Below are 23,121 nucleotides of genomic sequence, written 5' to 3'. Positions count from 1 at the left end.
ATAGTGAAAGGGTGGGAGGTAGGGACCCGATTATATCATCGGTTGTGTAATGTGTATAGAAGATAAACATGTCCAAAAATTATCATTCTAGAAGTACAGAAGATTATCTTGCCTACAGTTTATAGTTTACAATTTTATAGGCGAAGTGGGTCTTTGAATTAAGCAATCCGCCATCAAACGAACAAGCATATCATTCTAGGAGTCACAGTACATTATTTAATCATAAGTGAATAATGAATCACAATTGTAGATTATATTGCTTGCAATTTATAGTTTACAATATTATAGGTGAACTGTCTCGAATTACACAATCCACCATCAAACTAGCCAGCATATCTCAATGAACCAAAGTAATTTTAAACATGGCAATCCAATGTAATTCAGTTATGATAGTGTGCCGACACAATCATAACTGTGGATTATTAGCCACTTATTCCTTTTAATTTACTAGCCTATGTAATTTGAAGGACAAAAGCCATTGGTATATTTCTAGTGTTGGATGTGTTTGGATTATTTAGCTAATAATTGATTCGAACATACTAGGAAAAAAATTCTTCATGTTTCTGTGAATCTAGCCAGTTGCATCCGCGTTATTCTCTTTCCAGGTTAAGATGCACTCATTCTGGTCCTTGCATTTATGTAGTGAGACTGCTTACTTGTACATCTAATATCCGTTACTGACAAGTTCATGATGGGACTGGCTTTCTATGTTTTCATGTTGATCTTTTCCAACTTGTATTTTCAGGGTGGTGGGCCATATTATCTCATTGGGCGAGCCCTTGGTCCAGAGGTTGGTGTTAGTATTGGCTTGTGCTTCTTCCTGGGGAATGCTGTTGCTGGATCTCTGTAAGTGTATATTATGTCTTTCATTTGTGATATCTTGAAATAGTTACACTTTTTAACTAAACTTGAACAGGAAGTTTCTGAGTGAAGCTGTTAGTTGACTGACTCTTCACTTGAAAGACTAGAATTGAGGCCCCTAGTATATTTCTTCTATCATGTTTAATGGTCATTAGTTGACAACTGATCTGTACCTAAATCCTAGTTATATATCTTTTGAAGCATAGGTTGTTGTGGGTAGAGTTTTCTTAATAATCGAACTTGTTATTGCAAGAAGCTTTATGATTCTGCTTTTCCTCTTACATGCTCCTCGATGTGGTTTCAGATACGTCTTGGGAGCTGTAGAAACATTCCTAGATGCAGTTCCTGGGGCTGGTATTTTTAAAGGTAATCATTGAGAAAACTTCATGAACTGTACTTTCTACAAGCATTTATTTTCACATTCTTCGATCTGTTACTCGTATTATGGCAGACTACATGGCCTTATTATCATTTTGCCATCGTGGGTATGAGTTGCCTGCCCAAATGTCATTGAGGTTTAGATTCCGAAGGCTGTTGTTGACCTAAGAGAATTCGAATGAATAGCGATCTGATTTTACTTTCTATATTGTATTTTACTTTCTGAGTGAGTATGATTCATCTCTCAACAATCAACAATTTCTTATATACTGCTTCATCATGACCAATTCTATGAAACTCAACATTTTTTAACCATTATTACTTAAATGGCTATCATGTGCTTGTTTACGTGCCATTAAGATTATAATGTCTTTGGTGATTTTTTCTTTTCGAAGGCTGTTTGCTGGTGTTTCTTGAGACAATTCTTGTAGAAATCGAGATAATAACCTTCTTATTATGTGTTCCCCTTTTCTCGTTTGTTCTTGATGCAGGGACTGCAGCAACTGTTAATGCCACGGCAGGAGTTAAAGAAACCATATTCACTCCCAGTTTACATGACCTGCAAATTTATGGGATCGTTGTTACCATCCTTCTATGTTTTATTGTATTTGGTGGTGTGAAAATTATCAACAAGGTTGCACCTGCTTTCCTTATCCCTGTCCTATTTTCACTGTTTTGCATATTCATTGGGATCTTTGCAGCACCAAAGCATAACGCTTCACGTAAGTCTTGTTTTTTTGGTATTCTTTCCATTTTACTTTCTGCACACCATTTCTTTTCTTTGCTAACACATACCTATGTCAATTTAAGGGTTTTTTTTTTTTTTAAAAAAAAAAACTTATTGTAGAGCTCATTTAGTCATCTAAGTTGTCTTTTCCTTTAACTTCAATCTCTGTTGCAGCTGGAATCACGGGGTTAAGATTAAGTACATTTAAAGATAACTGGAGTTCAGACTACCAATTTACTAACGATGCGGGGATACCAGACCCTGAAGGGTCAACTTACTGGAACTTCAAGTAAGCCATTATAAGCACCAGATACTTGGTTCTTTTACTGTTCTTTTGACTTCCTTGCATTTGTCTGTTGATTTCCTATTCTGGTGCTTATTATGAATTAGTTTTGCTTACAGCAGAATGATTTACTAGAGTGAATGATCAAGAAGAAATTCACATTAATATGACCTCCTGGGTTTCAACTTGGTTCGTCTGTTTGGTTTATTTTGATCCCATGATTGTTATCTGTGTAGTTTTATCAAGGATTCAGATTATTATGGCAGCTTAAAGTTTTTTTTTTTTTTTTTGAGTAAAGAAATTTTATTGAAAAGACCCGCCGGGAACCGGAACGGGAAAAGAAAACAAAAAAGAAAGTAAAAAAAAAGAAGAAGACCCTGATTACATCCCAAACAAGGAGGGGAAATCAAAATTGGCTACAGCTGGCAGTGAGGAGGCCCAATCGACAATTCATCACCAAATCAACCGTGCCAGCGGAGTTGCAGAAACACCAGTTGTTTCTCTCCCCCCAGACAGCTCAATGATGGCAGGAAGGATGAGCTGCATATGATCTTTCCTTGGTTTCCCACCCCTCCACCATGCCAAGCCGAAAGAAGCATCTTTGTTGAGGAAGGCATGACCCATGATGTGCTGAAAACCGAGATAAAGTACGACCAGATTTTGATGGTGAATGGCCGATGTATAAATACATGATCGACTGTCTCCACATCTTGCTTGCATAAATGACACATGTTGCATAAACCAGATTTTGATGGTGAATGGGTAGCTTAATGCTTTATCGACCCTATGTAACTAGGATAGTTCATTTGTATATATATTTTTTTTCATTCATGTGTCAAGCACTCATTTCTAACAGAAAAGTCGGTGCAATTCACCTTCTGAAAGATATAATTTGTGGTTGTCTAGATTCTATACATTTGCGTACTTCTAGATTTAAGGTTATATATGCTATATTTACATACTTTTGCGTCCTTGTTCTTGTGCCTGGGTGTGATCTTAGAAAAATTGGAAAAGCTTAGAAGAAATTTCTTATGGCATGGAAAGGAAGAAAAAAACGAAGTTTCATCTCTTGAATTGGAAAGAAGTGTGTAAGCATATTGAAGATGGAGGGGCGGGAATAAAAGATCTTAAAACTATGAATAGGGCTCTCCTAGGAAAGTGGATTTGGAGAGTGGGATCTGAGGATGGTTACTAGTGGAATTCATTAATAAAGAGTAAGTATGGATGTTCGATAGGGGGCTGGTGGACTAAATCTTCATCCATCTTCAGATCTTCAGCAGTGTGGAAAGGGGTCCTATCAACTAAGGAGGAAGTTTTCAAACAAATTGGCATCTCAATAGGGAGAGGAGACAGGATCAGCTTCTGGTCAGATTCATGGGTAGGGAATGGAGTGTTAAAAGTAAAGTTTCCGCGCATTTTCCGTATAGTGGCAAATCAGGACACTTCAGTAGCTGATAGTTTTTCTGTTATTGGGGGTGTGGTAGTTTGGAATGTGGAATGCAGAAGGAATCTCCGCAACAATGAGGCCGAAGAGTAAATTGTATTCAGCATGTCAAGATAAATACGGAAAGCGAAGACAAATTAATCTGGAACAAACACAAATCAGGAAAGTTCTCGGTTAAATCGTTTTACAGGTGCATCGATAAAGGAGTGGATAAGGAAGAAGAGTCCTTCACCAACAAGATCTGGAAGTACAAAGCTCCTCCTAAGATAGTTGGGTTCACTTGGTTACTGGGCAAGAATAGAGTCCTCACGATTGACAACTTAAGAAAAAGAGGGATGATTCTCTCTCGGTTTGAAATAAATTGGGCAGCCCCTTCTTCAGCTGGTAGTTTTTTAAAGGCTTGGCATGGCATCTATATCGAGAAGAATAAGTTGTCTCTTTGGAGAATGTCGCTTCTCGCTGTCTGGTGGGCCGTTTGGGAAGAAAGAAATGGCAGGTGTTTTAGCGGGATTTCCAAATCAGCAGATTTTGTCGCTTCCAGAGCTAGATTTCTAGTTGCTGAATGGGCGGTTAATGTAGTAAATTTAAAGGACTGTAATTTGCTGTTTCTAGGCTCATAGTAGTCTTTGTAGCTCCCTCGGTAGTGCAGTCTACTGTTTTTGTACTCCCTTTCGTTTATTATTATAATATGTGACTTTTCAAAAAAAAATATTTACATACTTTTGCAAACTGATGTTTAAACTATGATTATTCTATATTACCAGCAGTGCACTGTTGTTTGATTCCTCTTTAATCTGACCCTCTTCGAATTGTGCTTCGGGCTCCCACTCCGACTTCCTAGCTTTTTATAGTTGATAACATTTTCAACAGACTTTTCCCTGCTCTCACAACCCCATTAAGTGGGCTTCTTCTGAATCAACAGGGCTGTTGAAATTGGCTTCTTATATCTTAGAGATGAGAGATCACTGTTGAAATAGTTGTATTTTCTTTTCAATTCAAAGAGATGCCAATGAGGTTGTGTTCCTTGGTGCCTCTCCCTTAATGTTGCTTTTTTCCTTAATTGCAAGATCCTTCTAACCAGGTGCTACTTCTGCTCTGAATTATGGTTGGGGCTCATGCTCCCGCTTCCTAGCATTTTATTCTTGACAACATTTTCAGAAGACATTTCCCTCCTTTTGCTCATGATTCTTTTGCCGCTTTGCTGAACACTCTGCCCAACATCGCACTCGTTTAATAAAGCTTTGGTTATCTTTCAGAAAAAAATAAAATAAAAATGCATGCTTATGTTACATTCCCATGTGGGTTATATAAATGTTTGTATCATATTTCCATGCGAAGTTATCTCGACCCACTCCTGATACGATGCATTTTGGCATTTTGAACCTTGGATTTGTAGATTACACTTCAATGGAGGTAGCTTCTCTCTACATGTATTTCTAACAATTAAATTGTTTATGTTATCAGTGCATTGGTAGGTCTCTTTTTTCCAGCTGTAACAGGAATCATGGCGGGTTCTAATCGCTCTGCATCTCTAAAAGACACTCAGCATTCAATACCCATTGGAACATTGGCTGCAACACTTGCAACCTCTGCTATGTATCTACTTTCTGTATTACTATTCGGAGCTCTGGCAACAAGAGAGGAACTTTTGACAGACAGGTATTTACTACTCACTTTTTATTTTTATTTTCAGCTTTTGTTCTTGAATGTATCATGGGTGAATCCATATAAAGCATTGGAAATTATCTTAGTAAATGAGCATGGCAGCTTATAGATGGAACTCAAATACTGTTCTTTTTAGCTTTAGACTACTGGAATTTGAGAAGTTGGAAGCTAGCAGTGGAAGAGGCTTGTCCCAGATGATTATAAATCATGGTAAATTGGTGAAAGACTGGAACATTGTCTTGTAACACCAAGATGATTTGAAGAAGATTGGTCCTTGTCATTTTTCTTATCACTATTCTTACCACTATCTTGGCTCATCATTTTGGCATACTACTGACCTTTCTTGGGAAATCAATGTCAACTCCTCAGAAATTATTCTTTCAACTTCTAATCTTAAGGTGCCGTTTGGTAAACTGAAAAATAAGGTCTGAAAATTAATTTAGGTTCTGAAAACTTGAAGTACTGAATTTAAGTACTTATAAGTACTGAAAAATCTGTTTGGTAATTTGTCTGAAAAAAGTCATGATATCTGAAAATAAACACTTTTTTTTTTTTAGATTACAAAAACTTGTTTGGTAAAAATAAACCACAATTGTCTGAAATTTGGCAATTTGTCGTATTCGCCCTATTGTTTCAATTTCTATCTTTTGTAGAACATGAGACCAAACATGTTATTGCCATGCCACCAAATTTGGTACACCTATGTCCCATCCATATACATCTCTCAAAAATAACTCTTCAGACTCTTCTTGATAGAATAATTATAAGCTTTCGATTGGTGGACCAGGACGTCTCACACGAGCACAATACTGGCCAATCATATATAGGGTCCCACCTACAACATGCTTTTGGACCTATGACCTTGAATAAAAAAAAATACTTTGGCTTGGGAAAAAATACTTATGTCCAGTCGAATAATTGGCCACGCATGTACAAATTGTTATCTTATAGGTGTGCATGCCACCAAATATTTATCATTGATAATTCAACAAACAAATAGTTTCAATTGTATATCCACACATAAAATCAAATTAAAAGAAATATTAGATTGTACATCCAAGCCGTCCATATGTTTTGCTAGCCTATTTTAGGACGAGTCCCCAAAAACCAAACATATGCAAATTTCAGGTGGACCATACCACAAGAAACAAAGGTCATTGAATGCGCACCATTAAAAACTTCCTAGGGTTCACTGTGATGTTTCTTGACCATCCAACCTATTGACATGGTCACAAAGGCCTCTATGAGAGAAAAAAAAATCATACCGGTCCAAAACTCTCTTGGCCTCCAAAATGTTTTTAACGGTCAATAGTCATTGTTTCCTTAGTGTGGTCCACTTGAAATTTGCATCTGCTTCATTTTTGGGACCATACCCTAAAATAATATGGGAAAACAGATGGACAATGTGGATATACAATGGCATATATCGATGTGGGCCTTCTGACATCACTAGTTCTGGGTCGCAGCCAAGTCGCTCCCTGGTGGGGGTAGTCCTTAATAGAAACAGATTGCGTTGTGTGCCACACACCACTAACTTTGGTGGTGTGTTGACCTAATTAAGTTCTGTGGGCCCCACCATGATGAATGTGTTATATTCACACCATCTATCCATTTTGCAAGATTATTTTAGGGAACGGGCCCGAAAATGAGGCTGATCCAAAGCTCAGGTGGACCACACCATCGAAAGCAGTGGGGACAATGACGACCATTGTTGAAACCTTCCTAGGCTCACCATGATGCTTTTTTGCCATCCAACTTGTTCATAAGGTCACACAGACCTGAATGAAGTAACAACTTGATCCAAAACTTCCATGGTCCCCAAGAAGTTTTCAATGGTAGGTGTTCAATCTCTATTTCTTTCTTTGGTGTGGTCCACTTGAGCTATGGATCTGCCGCATTTTTTGGGCTCATGCCTTAAAATGATCTTTAAAAATGGAGAGACGGCATGGATATAACACATTCATCATGGTGGGGCTCACCGAACTCGGTGACGTCGACACACCACCGGTGGTGTTGGTGCTGTGTGGCACAACACGTAATCCGCTTCCGTCCCTAGTGGAGGTGGATTTCTCACGAAACTGGTGGGGCCCACTATGATGTTTGTGAGAAATCCTCTTTGACCATCCAATTTTCCGGATCACGTTAGGACATGAGACAAAAATTGAGGCATATCCAAAACTCAAGTGGGTCGCATGACAGGAAATAGTGAATATTTTAGTCCATCGTTGAAAAAATCATGGGGCCACGAGAAGTTTTTGATCAGGCTAATATTTTGTGTTTTCACTTCATCCCAGTAGGAATGACCTTATGGATGGACTATAAACATCACAGTGCACCCTTGGGAGGTTTCAATGGTCGGCATTTCCCTACCCACTATTTCATGTCGTCTGGCCCACTTGAGTTTTGCACTGCCTCATTTTATGTCACATGATCTAACGTGATATGAAAAAATGGATGGACGAGGTGGATTTCTCACAAACATCATAGTGGACCCCACTTAGTTTCTGTGAGTAGGGGTGTCGATGGGCCGGGCCCGGGCCTGCAAAATCAGAATTTTGAATAGGGTTGACCTGGCAGCCCGACCCGGAATAGGTCAAAATCTAGGCCAAGACTAACCCTAGGCTCGACCCGTTGACAACCCTATCCGAGAGGCTTTCGCAAGCAATCCGCATTGCATCGTGGCTTTCAAGGGCAATCCGCATTACAACATGGTGTGCTACGCAACACCGACCCTTGTTATGGGTTGACACCACTAAGTTTTGTTGGCCCTACCATGGTATATTTATTATATCCAAACCGTCCATCCATTTGGTGAGATCATTCCAGTGCCTGAACCTAAAAATGAGGCAAATCCAAAGCTCAAGTAGACCACACTACAGAAAGCAGTGGGGATTAAATGTCTAACATTGAAAGTTTCTTTGGGCCAAAAAAGTTTGTGAAATTGCGTGGATTATCTAACACGATACCATGACACGTGGAAACTTGCGGAGCTTAGAAATATGGCTAAGTCATAGAGGGGGGTGAATAGGACCACTTAAAACTACTTACCAATTAATGCAAATTAAGCTACAAGGATAATTGGGTTCAAGATCATAGACTCTAAAAGATACAATTAAATGTGCAAAGAGTCTATGATGTGACATAGGAAAATACTAATTGTGTGCTCTAATTTAAGTACCTAGCATACAATCTATTTCATGCATTTATATAACATAAACAAATCATTCACAAGCATAAATGGAATTGCATCTACCTAAACAATTGTAAACATAATGATGTATAGTGGTTTGGCTAAATGCCTACCATTCTTGGCTAACGCACTCAAACCTGGGTGTGCCGGATTTCACTATCTCAATGGTTTTCGATAGGTTCACCACAAACCTTTACAATGGTTGTCAATAGGTTCATCACAAACCTTTGCGGTCCTACATAAGGACCCACACGTATACACTCGTGTCGATGGCAGTCTCATACAAGGACCTACATGTACACACCCGTGTCGGTGGCGGTCCTACATGTACACACTCATCTTGGTGGCTCTCTCAGAGACTTTAATGGTTTTCTATATGCTTACCAATAACCTACATGTATGCACTCGTGTCGGTGGCTTCCTTAGAGACTTACAAGGTTTTCTATAGGCTTACCAAGAACCTGCTCACATGTAGACTATGTACTCCCGTCAGAGGCTCTCTCGAAGACTTACAAGGTTTTCTATATGCTCACCAAGAACCTATGTAGACCTACACAAGGACCTACGTACACTCCTACCGGAGACGGTCGTACACAAGGACCTCCGTATACTCCTATTGGCAGCGGTCCTACACAAGGGCTTAATTAGAGTTTGAGTTTCAAACTCTATGGACTTTAATTAACCTCTTACAAGTTTTGGATGAGCCCCGTTGATAGCGCCTTCTTGAGATGCTCGATCAATCTTAATGCGACTTCTTTTTTGCTCCCTTGATCTTTGATGTGGACGTTCTTCAACTCCAATGATCGGCTACCTTGTAATGATGTACTTATACGGATGACAATGTAATGGGATGGTGGTGAAATCTCCTACAACTAATGGGATAGTTGGTTTCAATTGAGGATTCACCTAGACGAGCATTCTAGAGGGTGATAGGCATAAGGATTTATGATGCAGGACAATTAACCACTTGCTCTAAAAGCTCGAACTGATAGAGCATGGTGAATTAATTCCTTTATCTCATAGCCCAGGCCCCATATCGCATGGGTTAGGACCTCGAACGAAACCCCCTCGTGGGCCCCACTTGACATGGGTGTTGCTTCACATGAGCCATCCACCTCACACGGTTGGGGCCCGCGTCACATGAGCCACTCACTCTGAGTGTGCCCCCGCATCCCACAGGCCGCCCCACTCGAGCCCGATGTGATAATGCCCCTGCATTAATCACCCCCGGTGAGGAGTCTCGAACACGAGACCTCTCGCTGTAATACCAATTTGATGCAGGACAATTAATCACTTGTTCTAAAAGCTCGAATTGATAGAGCATGGCGAATTAATCCCTTTATCTCATAGCCCAGGCCTCACATTGCATGAGTTAGGACCTCGGCCGAACCCCCCTCGTGGGCCCCATTTCACATGGGTTCTGCTTCACACGAGCTACCCACTTCATACGGGCCAACCACCCCGACTGTGCCCTTGCATCCTATAGGCCACCCCACTCCAGCCTGGTGTGAAAATGCCCCTGCATTAATTTACCTATGAGATTAGTGTTTAACCTCTAGAGAATGCTTGAGAGCGTGTACATCTTCAAAGGGAGCTTGGAATGCTCATTAGAGTGATGAATCACAAGGAAGATGACACAAATCTCTTTGGGATAGAGCCTAAAAGTAATGAGGAGTGGGATACACTAGGGCTTCTAAATCACAAAAAACTATTTATTTTGCAAAGATCTAGATGCCCTTTTTATAGAGAAAAAAGCTCAAACGTATTTATAATGGCTAGTTCGATCGAACTCAAATCAATATTGTTGATTGGAGTTTCGATTCGATCAAAATGATCAAGAATGTGCAATTTGCTTGTTGGACAATTTTTAACTGATTTCGGTCGGACCGATTGGGCTGAAAAGGTGCATAGATTTCCGATTGTTTTCTCAACTCTTTTGGTCATTTTATGTCGGACCGAAAATGGTCCAAGTCTAATCGAAAATCCATGAAATACCTTTAAAGCCTAGTTGATCTTGTTTAAATTAAATCCTAAGGCTTGGGATGATGAAACAAGGTTTTCCTATCGAGTTGTCTCATCTAGAGGCTTTCAATGGGGGCTCAACCGACTCAAGACACACTAGCATATGTTATTAACAAACCGAGGCACTTACAATCTCCCCATTTGTCAATTACGTGACAAAACCTAAGCTAGACCTTGTCATGGTGCATCACCAATGACAAACCAAAACAACTTAAATTTACATGTCAAGTATTACAATGACTTACAACATAAATACAGATATGACATGCAGACACTTGCTATGCTCCCCCTAACTCCATCAAATCCTTGCAACAAAGTGAATCTGCAAAATAGAATTCAACACATGTTTTGGTGGGATCTCGAGTTCTCTTCCTTTTTTGTGACAAAAAGATAATTTCATAGTTATTTCAATAAGCACAGAAATATGGAAAGCTCGATAAATCATTAATTTACCTTTAAGCACATACTGACAAAGGATTGTAATAAGGGTGCATATATACCAATACGTCTGATGGAGCATGCATAATATGGTCATTCAAGAGACATACCTATTAGGCAACATGACTAAGATAATTTAGCAAAAATAAAAATGAGAATGAAGCAACTTAAAGTTAAACTAACGAAAAGATAAAGAGGCTATAATCCTAAGATTTGCTTATAAAGCTCATATAGATCCACAAGGATCACCGATCATTTTTCACAACCCACTGAGGTATGAATTTTATAGGACCTGGATTTTTTTCGGGAGAGTATTTCTTTCTCAAATTCAACTCTCTTTGGTGGAATCCTATTTGGAGATCTGTGTTTGGTAGGGGATTTACTAATATGTTTCCTACCCTTATCGTTATTGCCCCCACCAAACATTTTCCTTGTTTTCTCATTTAGAAGGGCAATTTGTTTTATTAACTCCCTCATATGATTTTTCATTCTTGGAGGGGTTGGAAACTTCTTCTTCTTGGGTGATCTTCTAGGACTCCTCATAGGATGTGCCATTTTCTCAGTCACGACAAATTTACTTATACAGTTTGGGACTGAGGTGGATTGCCAGTTTTTAGGTATTAGGCATTCAAATTTCATGTGGCCTATGTCTCCCGAAGAATGACACACAGGAGAGGCTTTCGACCTACTTCCAGAAGAAGACGAGTCCTTTATGATCACCGAAGGAGTAGAAATTGTTACAAGGGTGTGACTATCAAGTTCAAAACCTCTTTTATCCCCAAAAGGTTATTTACCCATACCTAAAGATTTACCTATTTGACCTTTTGTTTGCGTAATTTTAACCTTAGAATTAGCAAAAGAATATTCAAGTTGTCTAACCTTTAATCTTAGGTCTTGATTTTCAGATTTAACTATATCAAGTTCAAATTGAAGACCTGTGTATCTCCCTAAAGTCTCCTCAATGTTAAACTTAAGATTTTTCCTGTATTTGAATTAGGGAGAGAGTTTCAGATTTTACTTGTTCTAATTAGTTAGCCAATTGATTCTTTTTAGCTTTTACCCGACCTATCATTTTTATAAATTTCAAACTTTTAGTGAAAAGCCGGCCGTTTGCATCTTGCAATTGGACATCATCTTCTTCTTCATCAGAGGATGTGTCATCTTCTTCTTCCGAGGTGTTATGGCCTGAGTTTTCTCCCAAGTCTTTATTCATAGTGAGAGTAGAAGTGGTGGAGGCCGTTAGAACTTGTAAGGATCCGAGGTCTTCATCACTATGGGAATTCTCATAATCATCCCATGTAGTTTGCCATTGCCCTTCATTTTGATTTACTTTTACTACGACATTCAGAGGCAATATGGCTATGACCCTTGCAGTTGTAACATTGAGTTTCTCTTAAAATTTCGACAGATTTACTCATATGCATGGAGTCAAAAGATTTACCCCTTTTGTGACAACAACAATAAATTCCTCTATTAGACATTATTCTAAAGCTCCTACGGATCAAACTCTAGATAGTTTAGTCCTTGAAGAATAATTAGGAAAATACTAATTGTGCGCTCTAATCTAATAAGTACCTAGCATACAATCTATTTCATGCATTTATATAACATAAATAAATCATTCACAAGCATAAATAGAATTGCATCCACATAAATAAATGCAAACACAAGGATGTATAATGGTTCAGCTAAATGCCTACTCCATTCTCGGCTGACGCACCCAAACTCTGGTGTACCAGATTTTACTATCTCAATGGTTTTTAATAGGTTCACCACAAACCTTTACAATATTTTTTAATAGGTTCACCACAAACCTTTGCGGTCCTACATAAGGACCTACACGTACACACCCATGTTGGTAGTGGTCCTACACAAGGACCTACATGTACACACCCGTGTCAGTGGCTTGCTGAAAAATCACTGAAAAATGCCTATTTCAGTAATAAGCACTGAAATTAAGTTTTACCAAACAGGCCCTAAGTCAGCTGAGTCGACTGAAATTTGCTCATTTTACATGTCAGCTATGCTATTTTTGACTCAGCTCAACTTGTTTTTAATCAAATCAAATCTGGACTTCTTCCTCAGATTTTGGCCTGTTTGAATTGAATCGTCTGAAACCTCTACCTGTGAATATTCTGTGCTTCAATAAAAGTGGTAGCAACACTACATCAACTAGAAAAGCAACCAGCTGATACTGCTTTTGTGGTTGGTCATGCTGCCCTTTTCTGTTGTGCATTGTTGCTACCACCTTTTTAAATCATCAGACACTCAGCCGCAGCCTGTTCTTAGAAAATTGTTTTGCTCTTCCAACCCTCTGACCTGATCGGTTCAGTGGTTAGTCAGTTCATTACCATCATCTAAGCCTTATCCCGACTAATTGGGTTGGCTACATGAATCCTTTTCCATCATTCCACTCTATTAAGGGCCATAACTTCAGTGAGTTTTGAATGTCATAGTGTTCAGATACATGTTGGAAGTTATGGCATAAGTGTGACACTGGCCGTCAACCTGGTGCAGCCCTCCTCTATCCGATGCTAGGGACCAGCAATGAGAGCATAGAACTCCCAAAGGCGTAATTTAGTAGACCATTACATAGGCTGGTTATAATCAAAGCAGTATATAATAGTCTTTTACATAGGTCGATTATGATTAACCAGTTGATTACAGTCAACGAGTTTTGAGTGGTTAATTAGTTAGTTTCTGCAATTTTCTGGACCAGTTGATAGTAGATCCACAGATTCATCTCCACCTATATAATAGTCTTTTACATAGGTTGATTATGAGTAACCAGTTGATTACAGTCTAACGAGTTTTGAGTGGTTAATTAGTTAGTTTCCGCAATTTTCTGGACCAGTTGATGGTAGAACTACAGAATCATCTCGCCATGTATGAAATCAATCACCTAGAAGTTGAAAGAGTGCTATTTTCATTGCTCAAGGCCCCATGTCTTTTGGAAGATTGCTTTATGTCATTTAGAACAGATAAAAAATGAACTGGTATTTTATTGTTTTTGGTTACTCAAATTCAGCAGAACTATAACTTGTACGCAGGCTACTTACTGCTGCAGTGGCTTGGCCTGTTCCGGCAATCATTTACATTGGGATCATCCTGTCCACTTTAGGTGCTGCACTTCAGAGTCTGACAGGGGCCCCACGCCTGCTCGCTGCTATAGCCAATGATGATATCCTCCCCATTCTGAAATATTTCAAGGTTGCAGACAGTTGTGAGCCTCACCTTGCGACTCTCTTTACGGCCTTCATCTGCATCAGCTGTGTTGTGATAGGGAACCTGGATTTGATCTCACCGACCATAACCATGTTTTTCCTTTTGTGTTATGCTGGCGTGAACTTATCTTGTTTCCTTTTGGACCTTCTCGACGCTCCAAGCTGGCGACCTCGATGGAAGTTTCACCACTGGAGCCTCTCACTTCTTGGAGCATGTCTCTGTATCGGTATGCTGCCTTTATTTCTACATTTGTTTCTTTTGAAATTTCATGCATGCTTATTATGTTTAAGAGGCTCGATACCCATCTACATTTACTACTGGGTGCTGCATGTGGCTTCATTTTGAGAGTTCTGGTAACTTTTGTTATGGGTGGTGTTTGGTGTATCGGTATTTTTATATGTAGCAATGACCCAGGATACAAAAACATGTATCGATATCACCAATATTATCGCTGATACCTGAAACATGGAGAAAAAGGTGGAATTTTTCAGTGAAACTTCAGGAGATGCTAAAAAGACACAATCTTATATATTTAGGAATCAAAATATTGCAAAAAAAAATAATACATAATAAGTTTTCATTTAATAGGAGCTTAAACCATGTGCTGTTGTAAAAAACACATGCAACTGTAACCAAAAAGAGTTGATATCATATATATACAGGTGAAAATACAGACACACGTACATGCATGCATTCATGATCCATCCATCGTCTATCCATGCATGCATGCATACATATATTATCCATCCATCGTCTATCCATGCATGCATGCATACATATATTATCCATCCATCGTCTATTCATGCATGCATGCATACATATATTATCCATCCATCGTCTATTCATGCATGCATGCATACATATATGATCCATCAATCCACACACGCACGCACGCACGCACGCACCATATTTTTTTGAGCGATTATAACATAATTTTATTGAGAAAAAGACACACACACAGATAATACACACACACACACACACACACACACACATATCATACGTGTATACATGCGTCCATCCATAAAAAAGAGACCCATCCACAATACATCATATTTTTTTGAGCGATTAGAACATAATTTTATTGAGAAAAAGACCTAAGCTAGAATATAGAAAGGGGACAACTAAACACCCTCACGGGAACCATTAATGGTCCACCCAATTGGCCATCTAGGGGGTTCTTCTCGTCCGCCTAATAAAAAAAAACTGTTATTTCATCTCTATATTAAAAAGAATTTTTTTTTTTTTTTTTTGAAAGATGAATAAAGATATTCATTGTTTAAAAAGAAAAAAGAAACATTAAATAGAAATTTATGAAATGAAAAAAATTACTTTTAGAAAATTAACAGATTTTTTTTTTAAAAATATTTTATAATAAATCTTTAAAAAAAAATATTTTTCTTGAAAATGGAAGATACAATTCATCAACATCCATCCATAAATAAATAAACGAAAAGTATCTCATGATGAAATGATCTTTTCTCCTAATCAAAACATATTCTTTAATTCATTTTCGTAATTTGAAATAATTAAAACATTCTGAAAAGTCTGAAAAGTTTGTGAGAATTGATAGGCTGGCCAACTCTCATCAACATACTAAAATTTCAATCCTCAATTACTAACTTTAGGGGAGAAATTGGAGGAATATATATATATATATATATATCCGAATTTCTACCTCCAAATGTTGACATTTTCAACTCAAATCCATGTCAATGCATGCGAATCATGCATAGACATGGAATTGAGTTGAAATTTAGGCTAAAGATCTTAAGAAAAAAAAAGAGGCATTTTCAAAAAATTTCTCACCTTTAAAGTTTTGGCCTACTGCACTTGTTGTGTCAAATCTCCCCCAAATTCAAGCTTTGAGAAAAGAAAAAAGAAAAAAGAAGAAGAAGAAGCTACGGTTGAAATCCACTTCAAAACAAATTTCTCAAAAAAAAATAAAATCTAAAAAATAGGCATTTTCCATTTTTCTGGATTTTTCCCAATCTCACACTTTTTCCAAAAGCCCCAAATTCAAGCTTTAGGGGAAAAAAAAAAAACTCTAGTCATTTTCCATTTTTCCGGATTTTTTTCCCAATGTCACACTTTTTCAAAAGCACTATGTCGGCGATAATATTGCAAGTATCACGGACACATGAGAGATTTGTATTGGCAATACAGACGACAAAATCTATATATTGATACGCACGATACATGGAAAATCTATGGTTTCCAGGTGTTTCTGTATTGTTGCCTCGGCGATATCAAGAATATCGGTGGTATTATCAATAATATTGCTGGTATTTTAAACAATGGTTATGGGTTTGATTGGGTTTTTGTTCTAAAACCTTGCTAAAGGGAACAACTCGTCAAGATCGTGCATGTGTTAACCACCGTGACAAATATCATGATTTTTTCACGAAAAAAATTAAAGAAATGATATTATCGTGAGATTTTCAAATTATTAGCAGTTTTTATTTTTTTGCAAATTTATCGCAATAATGTTGCAATATTAGCAAGGAATTTATTTAAAACTTTTGAGTAAATAATAATTATATGTTTAAAAAATTGAAATTATTCATAAATGTATAATAAATATTTTATAATTTTTATGAGATTTTTCCAATAATATCCTTTGAAAATCATCATATTTTGAATCTCCCTGAGAAATTCCCAAGAATGAGATCTGTCACTATGGTATTAGGCAGCCCAAAATGACGTGGCAGGGAGGTTGCTGCTAGGGCAGCAATTTACATGTTGTTTGCAAGGTATTCCATTATGGTAATGGCAACTATAGCAGCCACTGGTGTTACCATTACGATACAGGCTGTTATGGTCGTTACGTCCTTTTTTTTGTGTGAAAAAGAGAGCATGTTTTGTGAAAATGTAATTTTTTTTTTGGTAACTGCTGTTACGGGCTCCAAATTCATAACGGTTACCATTGTTACCATCCATCATGTAACCATTTTTTAATACCATGTTATTGGGACCATGGTCAAACTATCATTTCCATTAGTTCCAGGTTTTAGTTACTCAATAGTGGAAAGATTAAAATACCCATATCTGTTTGAAAACATCTATGCTACACACACACACACACACACACACACACAAGGGAGCTTCCATGAGATCAACCTCATGGTAGCTTCCATGAGGTCGAGCTTTGTGGCCCCATAGTGATGTGTGCCAGACATCCACCATCTGAAACCACGTGAAATCATGCCTATATATATGTATGTATGCATGTAAGGAAACAGTACTATGAGGTTGATCTCATGGGAGCTTCCCATGATGTCAAGCTTTGTGGGCCCCACTGTGATGTGTTTCTGATATCCACACTGTGCATTTGGTGGGTTCCCTCTAGGTCATGGGATGTCCCAAAATCAGTTGTATCTGGAACACAAGTGCCACCATCTGAAACCATGTGAAATCATGCCTAAAACATCTAAAAGCACTTGGTGGGGCGCACACCTGAGTTTTGGAATGGCCTGAAATTTGGTTTGATCCCTCATCCAAGTGGGGGACACAATGGATGGGCTGGATGTCTGAACCACATATCAGTAGGCCCTACAAACAATCAGCACGGGTTCAGTGGGTGGGCATCCACTCAACCATTGTCTTTGGTGTGGCCCAACAAAGTTATGGATTAGCCTGATTTTGAGGCCCATGGACCATGGAAGGGTGCATCTGATTGATGGGGAAGATGTCTGATGCACATAGCTCGACCTCATTGGCAATTCCCATGAGGTCGTCCTCATAGTGTACATTTTCCCATACATACGTACTTACTAGTGTTGTCAAAATCCTACGATTTACGATTCGAGTCAAATCTCAGACAAAGCGAATTGAATCCTGCTTTTGAATCCCTTTTTATATGAATCAGTCGAATCTTAAGCAAAGCGATTTGAATCCCGCCTCTGAATTCCTTTTTATATGAATCCTATGATTTACGATTCAAATCACACCTGTTTTCTTCTATTTTAAGCTTCACTTGGCTTTCATTTCATGTTTTTAAATTAGTGGGGGCTTTAAAAATCATTTCAAAAAAAATGTTAAAAAAAAGATTAGTTTAGAAAAGCTAAATTATTTTATTTTGTTCTTTATAAGAAATTTGATGATATATATTCTTATCAACGGTAAACTGTGGATTTTTTAAAAATGATTTCTTCTTAGAAACACCAATTTGATGTATGACTTATCAAGAATGTTTTTATGGATGGTCATGAATGATGTTTAGAAATCAACATATCTTTTTTCATCGGTCTATAGAATCAAATGCCGCTTTTCCAATGTGATTCTACATTCAAGAAAGGTAATAAGAACATAAATTATTAAAGGATCTTAGTAAGTTTTTTAAGGAAAATTTCTTGAAAGACAAGAATTAGGAAAGATAAGAATCCTTTAACACTATCAGACATGGTATTACTTTGCATCTTGATGGCAAAAAGAATGATTCTTAGTTTTTATTTTATTGTTTCTGATTTATTTATATTTTTCATATTTTTACGAAAATCATAAAAATTCTTACAATCTACAATTCGATTTGTGATTCAATACGATTCAACCCCTATTATGATTTGCGATACAATAACTAACAATTTTGACAACATTGGTACTTGCATACTTACAATTATGTATGTATATGTATATAGGTGTGTGCATGCACGCACAAGCATTTGGCTACAACTTTTCTTCCTTGTGTTATTTTGGAGCTATCTTTTAACTCCCACTCTGCTGGTTTGTGCAGTGATCATGTTTCTGATCTCATGGTCGTTCACTGTGGTGTCTCTGGCCCTTGTGAGCCTTATTTATTATTATGTTAGCATAAAGGGGAAGGCTGGGGATTGGGGTGATGGATTCAAGAGCGCATATTTTCAACTGGCTCTGCGGAGTCTCCGATCATTGGGAGGTATGTATACTGGAGATTTATGAAGACTTAACCCGCATTTGGTGAGGGAAGGTCAAATGCTGTGCAATTGTTTTCTTGCATTTTGATGTCATGAAAAACATCCACATGAAATACCATTCCTTCATGTTTTCATCTATGCGAATCATTAGCATGTCATTATACATAAGATGTACGTATGCATCAAGGTATTCGATAACAGTGGCCGGCCGTATGACTTTTATGATATGGGCCATAAGTGCCCTGCAATGGTTGAAATTTTCTTTCTGAAAGAAAAAAAAATAAAAATTTCTGTTCTTTTTTTAAGGAAAAAAATAAATGTATCAGCCTTGTATCGTCCATTACAGCTGTTAAAGGCCATTGTCTTTCACCTTGGGCATTTCAGCCTTGTATCGAGTAACAGGTCCCACCGTTACCATACGTAACTGTTTTTGAATACCCTGGTATGCATTGCAGGTGTATGCATCAATCCATGCCTTCTTTTTTAAAAAATAAAAATAAAAATGAATACGTATGCTAATGCATGCAAGTTCATGTGGTTGGTTATGTTGCATGGTCTAGCCTCGCCTTCAGTCTCCCATAATTTACACTTGGATCTTATTTTCTTCCTTTCTTTAAAGCGTGTTTGTGATTTGCATGAGGAGATATTGAAGAGGTGATTCATGGCGCATGCCAACTTAGCACACATGTGAGAGTTTCAGGGCACACATTTAGGTGGTCCCCACTGTATGGTTCCCCTGGCCCAGAAATCATGCTGGTTCCCTCATCAGGTGAGTTGCACCCGTATGAGCAAAATGCTCAGCCAGAAAAAAAAAAGGGGGGGGGGTGCGTTGTGGGTTGGTGAGGGTGAGCAACAGGATTTATTTTAGTGTTTGCGTGTGGGGCTACCTGTTAAGTGGACGGGCATGATCTTTAAGCATGGCCCACTCATGATGGGAAAAGGGCAAGGGAACGGCCCAAAAAAGGATCGAGGTAGTAAGAAAAGATCTAATGACCTATGGTTTAGCTGAGGACATGGTCCTTGATAGAGCAGAATAGCTGGATGAGATCACTATAGCAAACCTTTGTTTTGTTTTTTAAAGATCTATAGCTAACCTCAATTAGTTGGTATAACGCTTAGATGATGATGATCATGATGGCAATGCTCATGGCGGGATTCTTCTGATCAGTGGTTTGATATTGCATGTGCATGCTTTGTTGACACATGCCACGTCTCTCACTCTCTAGCTAACCAATCTCTCACTGTTGCAGCCAACCAAGTGCACCCCAAAAACTGGTACCCGATCCCACTCATCTTCTGCCGTCCATGGGGTAGGCTCCCGGAGAATGTTCCATGCCACCCCAAGCTTGCCGACTTTGCCAACTGCATGAAGAAGAAGGGCCGAGGCATGTCCATCTTTGTCTCCATCCTCGATGGTGACTACCACGAGTGTGCTGAGGATGCCAAGATTGCCTGCCGCCAACTCAGCACCTACATCGATTACAAGCGCTGTGAGGGCGTCGCTGAAATCATCGTGGCCCCCTCCATGTCGGAGGGCTTCCGTGGCATTGTCCAGACCATGGGCCTCGGCAACCTCAAGCCCAATATCGTTGTCATGCGCTACCCTGAGATCTGGCGCCGTGAGAACCTCACCCAGATCCCCACCACCTTTGTCAGCATCATCAACGACTGCATCATCGCCAACAAGGCAGTTGTGATTGTGAAGGGCCTCGACGAGTGGCCCGGTGAGTACCAGAAGCAGTATGGCACGATTGACCTCTATTGGATCGTGCGGGACGGGGGCCTCATGCTCCTCTTGTCGCAGCTCCTGCTAACGAAGGCGAGCTTCGAGAGCTGCAAAATCCAGGTCTTCTGCATAGCTGAGGAGGACGTGGAGGCTGAGGAGCTGAAGGCAGACGTGAAGAAGTTCCTCTACGATCTACGGATGCAGGCTGAGGTGATTGTTGTGACCATGAAGTCATGGGAGGTGCATGTTGACAGTGCGCCCCAGCAGGACGACTCTCTGGAGGCATTCACCGGTGCGCAAAGGCGGATTGCTGCCTACCTCGGGGAGATGAAGGAGGCAGCTGCGAGGGTGGGCGGGCCGTTGATGGCGGATGGGAAACCAGTGGTTGTGAACGAGCAGCAGGTGGACAAGTTCCTGTACACAACACTGAAGCTGAACTCAACGATCCTGAGATACTCGCGGATGGCAGCGGTGGTGCTCATCAGCCTCCCACCGCCCCCGCTCAACCACCCATCCTACTTCTACATGGAATACATTGATCTGTTGGTCGAGAATGTCCCGAGGCTCTTGATGGTCAGAGGTTATCGTCGAGACGTCGTGACCCTGTTCACATAGTGTGGCCCATCGATTCCCGTGTTTTTCGGGCGTCAATGTATGAGTCTAGTTTTTTTTTTTTTTTGTTAAAGTAGTCCACAAATTAAATTCATTCTTTCTACTCTTGTTATTCAGGAATTTTTTATTTGATTTGATTTTATTGGCTATTCTGACCTTTTGGGGGACTTGGGTTTGTGCTAGGGTGACCCTTCATTGATCTGAGACGTTGATATGATGGGACTCACCATGAATGAATGGCCCATGCACCAACACTTCCCCATGCTGGGCGGAAGCGGATTACATAGCGGACGGAGTAAACTCTGTTGGGCCTATCGTGATCTCTGTATTTTATCCACTCCGTCGATCCATTTTACCAGATAATTTTATGGCTTGAGCCCAAAAATGAAGCATTTCCAAAGCTCAAGTGGACCACACAATAGTAAACAGTGTGAATTGAATGTCTACTGTTGAAAAATTCTTGGGGGCCATAGAAGTTTTGGATAAAGCTGATTTTATTTTTATATTTTGTTTTCCCTTAATCCATATCTGTGTGATCTTATGAGATAACAAATAAACATCACTATGGACCCTAGCAATGTTTCAATGTTGGAAATTATTATTCTCACTGTTTCCTGAGGTGTGCGGTTCACTTGAGCTTTGGATATGTTTTAATTTTGCGCTTACTCCTAAAATGAACTGAAAAACGGATGAACCCCATACATTACAGTGGACTCGGTAAAAGTGTACTAATAAAATCCGATTTCATAGGGAATAAACTCCATGGGGTTTATTGTGATATATGTGGAAGCTGATTGCGCGCTAACCCAGATCGACCACAGTGATGTATCTATTTATCTACACCGTTCATCCCTTTTCTCATATCATGTTAAGGTATGGGCCAAAAAATGAGGTAGATCAATTCTCTAGTGGACCACACTAGAGATGACTCACACACTTAATGTGCATTTAATGCAATTCAAGATTATTATTTGGTGTGGTCCACTGGAGCCTTGGATCTGCGTCATTTTTGGGACCATACCTTGACATGATCTTAGGAGAGGGATAGATGGCGTGGATAAATATCCATGCAGTCTAAGGTTGAAAGTGGTGGGTTGGGTTAGGGTTGAAACCCAATCCAAGGTTCTTATATCTCAACCGACCTAACCCACCCTTGGGTTGGGAATTCTCAACCCAAGCCTTACCCAAGCGGGCTCGGTTGGGTTGGTCGGGTGGATACATGCTAATATTTTTGTTATTACATTAGTCTATTACATTTCAATACATGTCTTATCTTTTGTATCTATTGTTTTATTAATTATATATATGTAGTTATTTATAACAAAGAACTTTGTTTTTTCTAGACAAACCAGCTAAAATATGGGACAACTACTCTTTAAAAAGTCATGTCACATGGCTAAGGAATCTATTTGGGAGAGAAATCGTGTGTATCTTGTTAGCTTGTGTCATTGGAAATGATGTGGACCAATGAGACCCATTGGCACTAGAATTTCTCGTGCCTTCAACATAGACAATTCACACTTAATTATAATTTACAAGTAACTTATATGTCAATCATGTTTGGGTTGGGTTAGGCTTCCTGAGACCTCAACCTGAACCCGACCCAAGTTATATTGGGTTGGTGTTTGTATAGCCCAAGCATGAGACCTAACCCGATA

At 39.1% G+C, this 23,121-nt stretch overlaps 1 protein-coding gene across 2 annotated transcripts in view; it reads left to right on the top strand.

Moving 5' to 3' along the window:
- Positions 1-21,612, top strand: part of LOC131220774 (cation-chloride cotransporter 1) — a 36,639-nt gene extending 15,027 nt beyond the window's left edge. For both annotated transcript variants that reach the window (XM_058215609.1, XM_058215610.1), the window contains 8 exons: positions 746-846; positions 1,166-1,227; positions 1,731-1,961; positions 2,141-2,255; positions 5,158-5,352; positions 14,059-14,459; positions 18,966-19,127; positions 20,376-21,612. In XM_058215609.1, coding sequence (XP_058071592.1) covers positions 746-846; positions 1,166-1,227; positions 1,731-1,961; positions 2,141-2,255; positions 5,158-5,352; positions 14,059-14,459; positions 18,966-19,127; positions 20,376-21,466 — 2,358 coding nt within the window. In that variant the 3' untranslated portion in view covers positions 21,467-21,612. The remainder of the gene's footprint in view (positions 1-745; positions 847-1,165; positions 1,228-1,730; positions 1,962-2,140; positions 2,256-5,157; positions 5,353-14,058; positions 14,460-18,965; positions 19,128-20,375) is intronic.
- Positions 21,613-23,121: the final 1,509 nt, after the last annotated feature.

Source organism: Magnolia sinica, chromosome 12, assembly GCF_029962835.1.
Source record: "Magnolia sinica isolate HGM2019 chromosome 12, MsV1, whole genome shotgun sequence".
NCBI lineage: Eukaryota > Viridiplantae > Streptophyta > Magnoliopsida > Magnoliales > Magnoliaceae > Magnolia > Magnolia sinica.
Note: the sequence above shows the minus strand (reverse complement) of the source record. Positions and strands in the feature narration are given on the sequence as shown.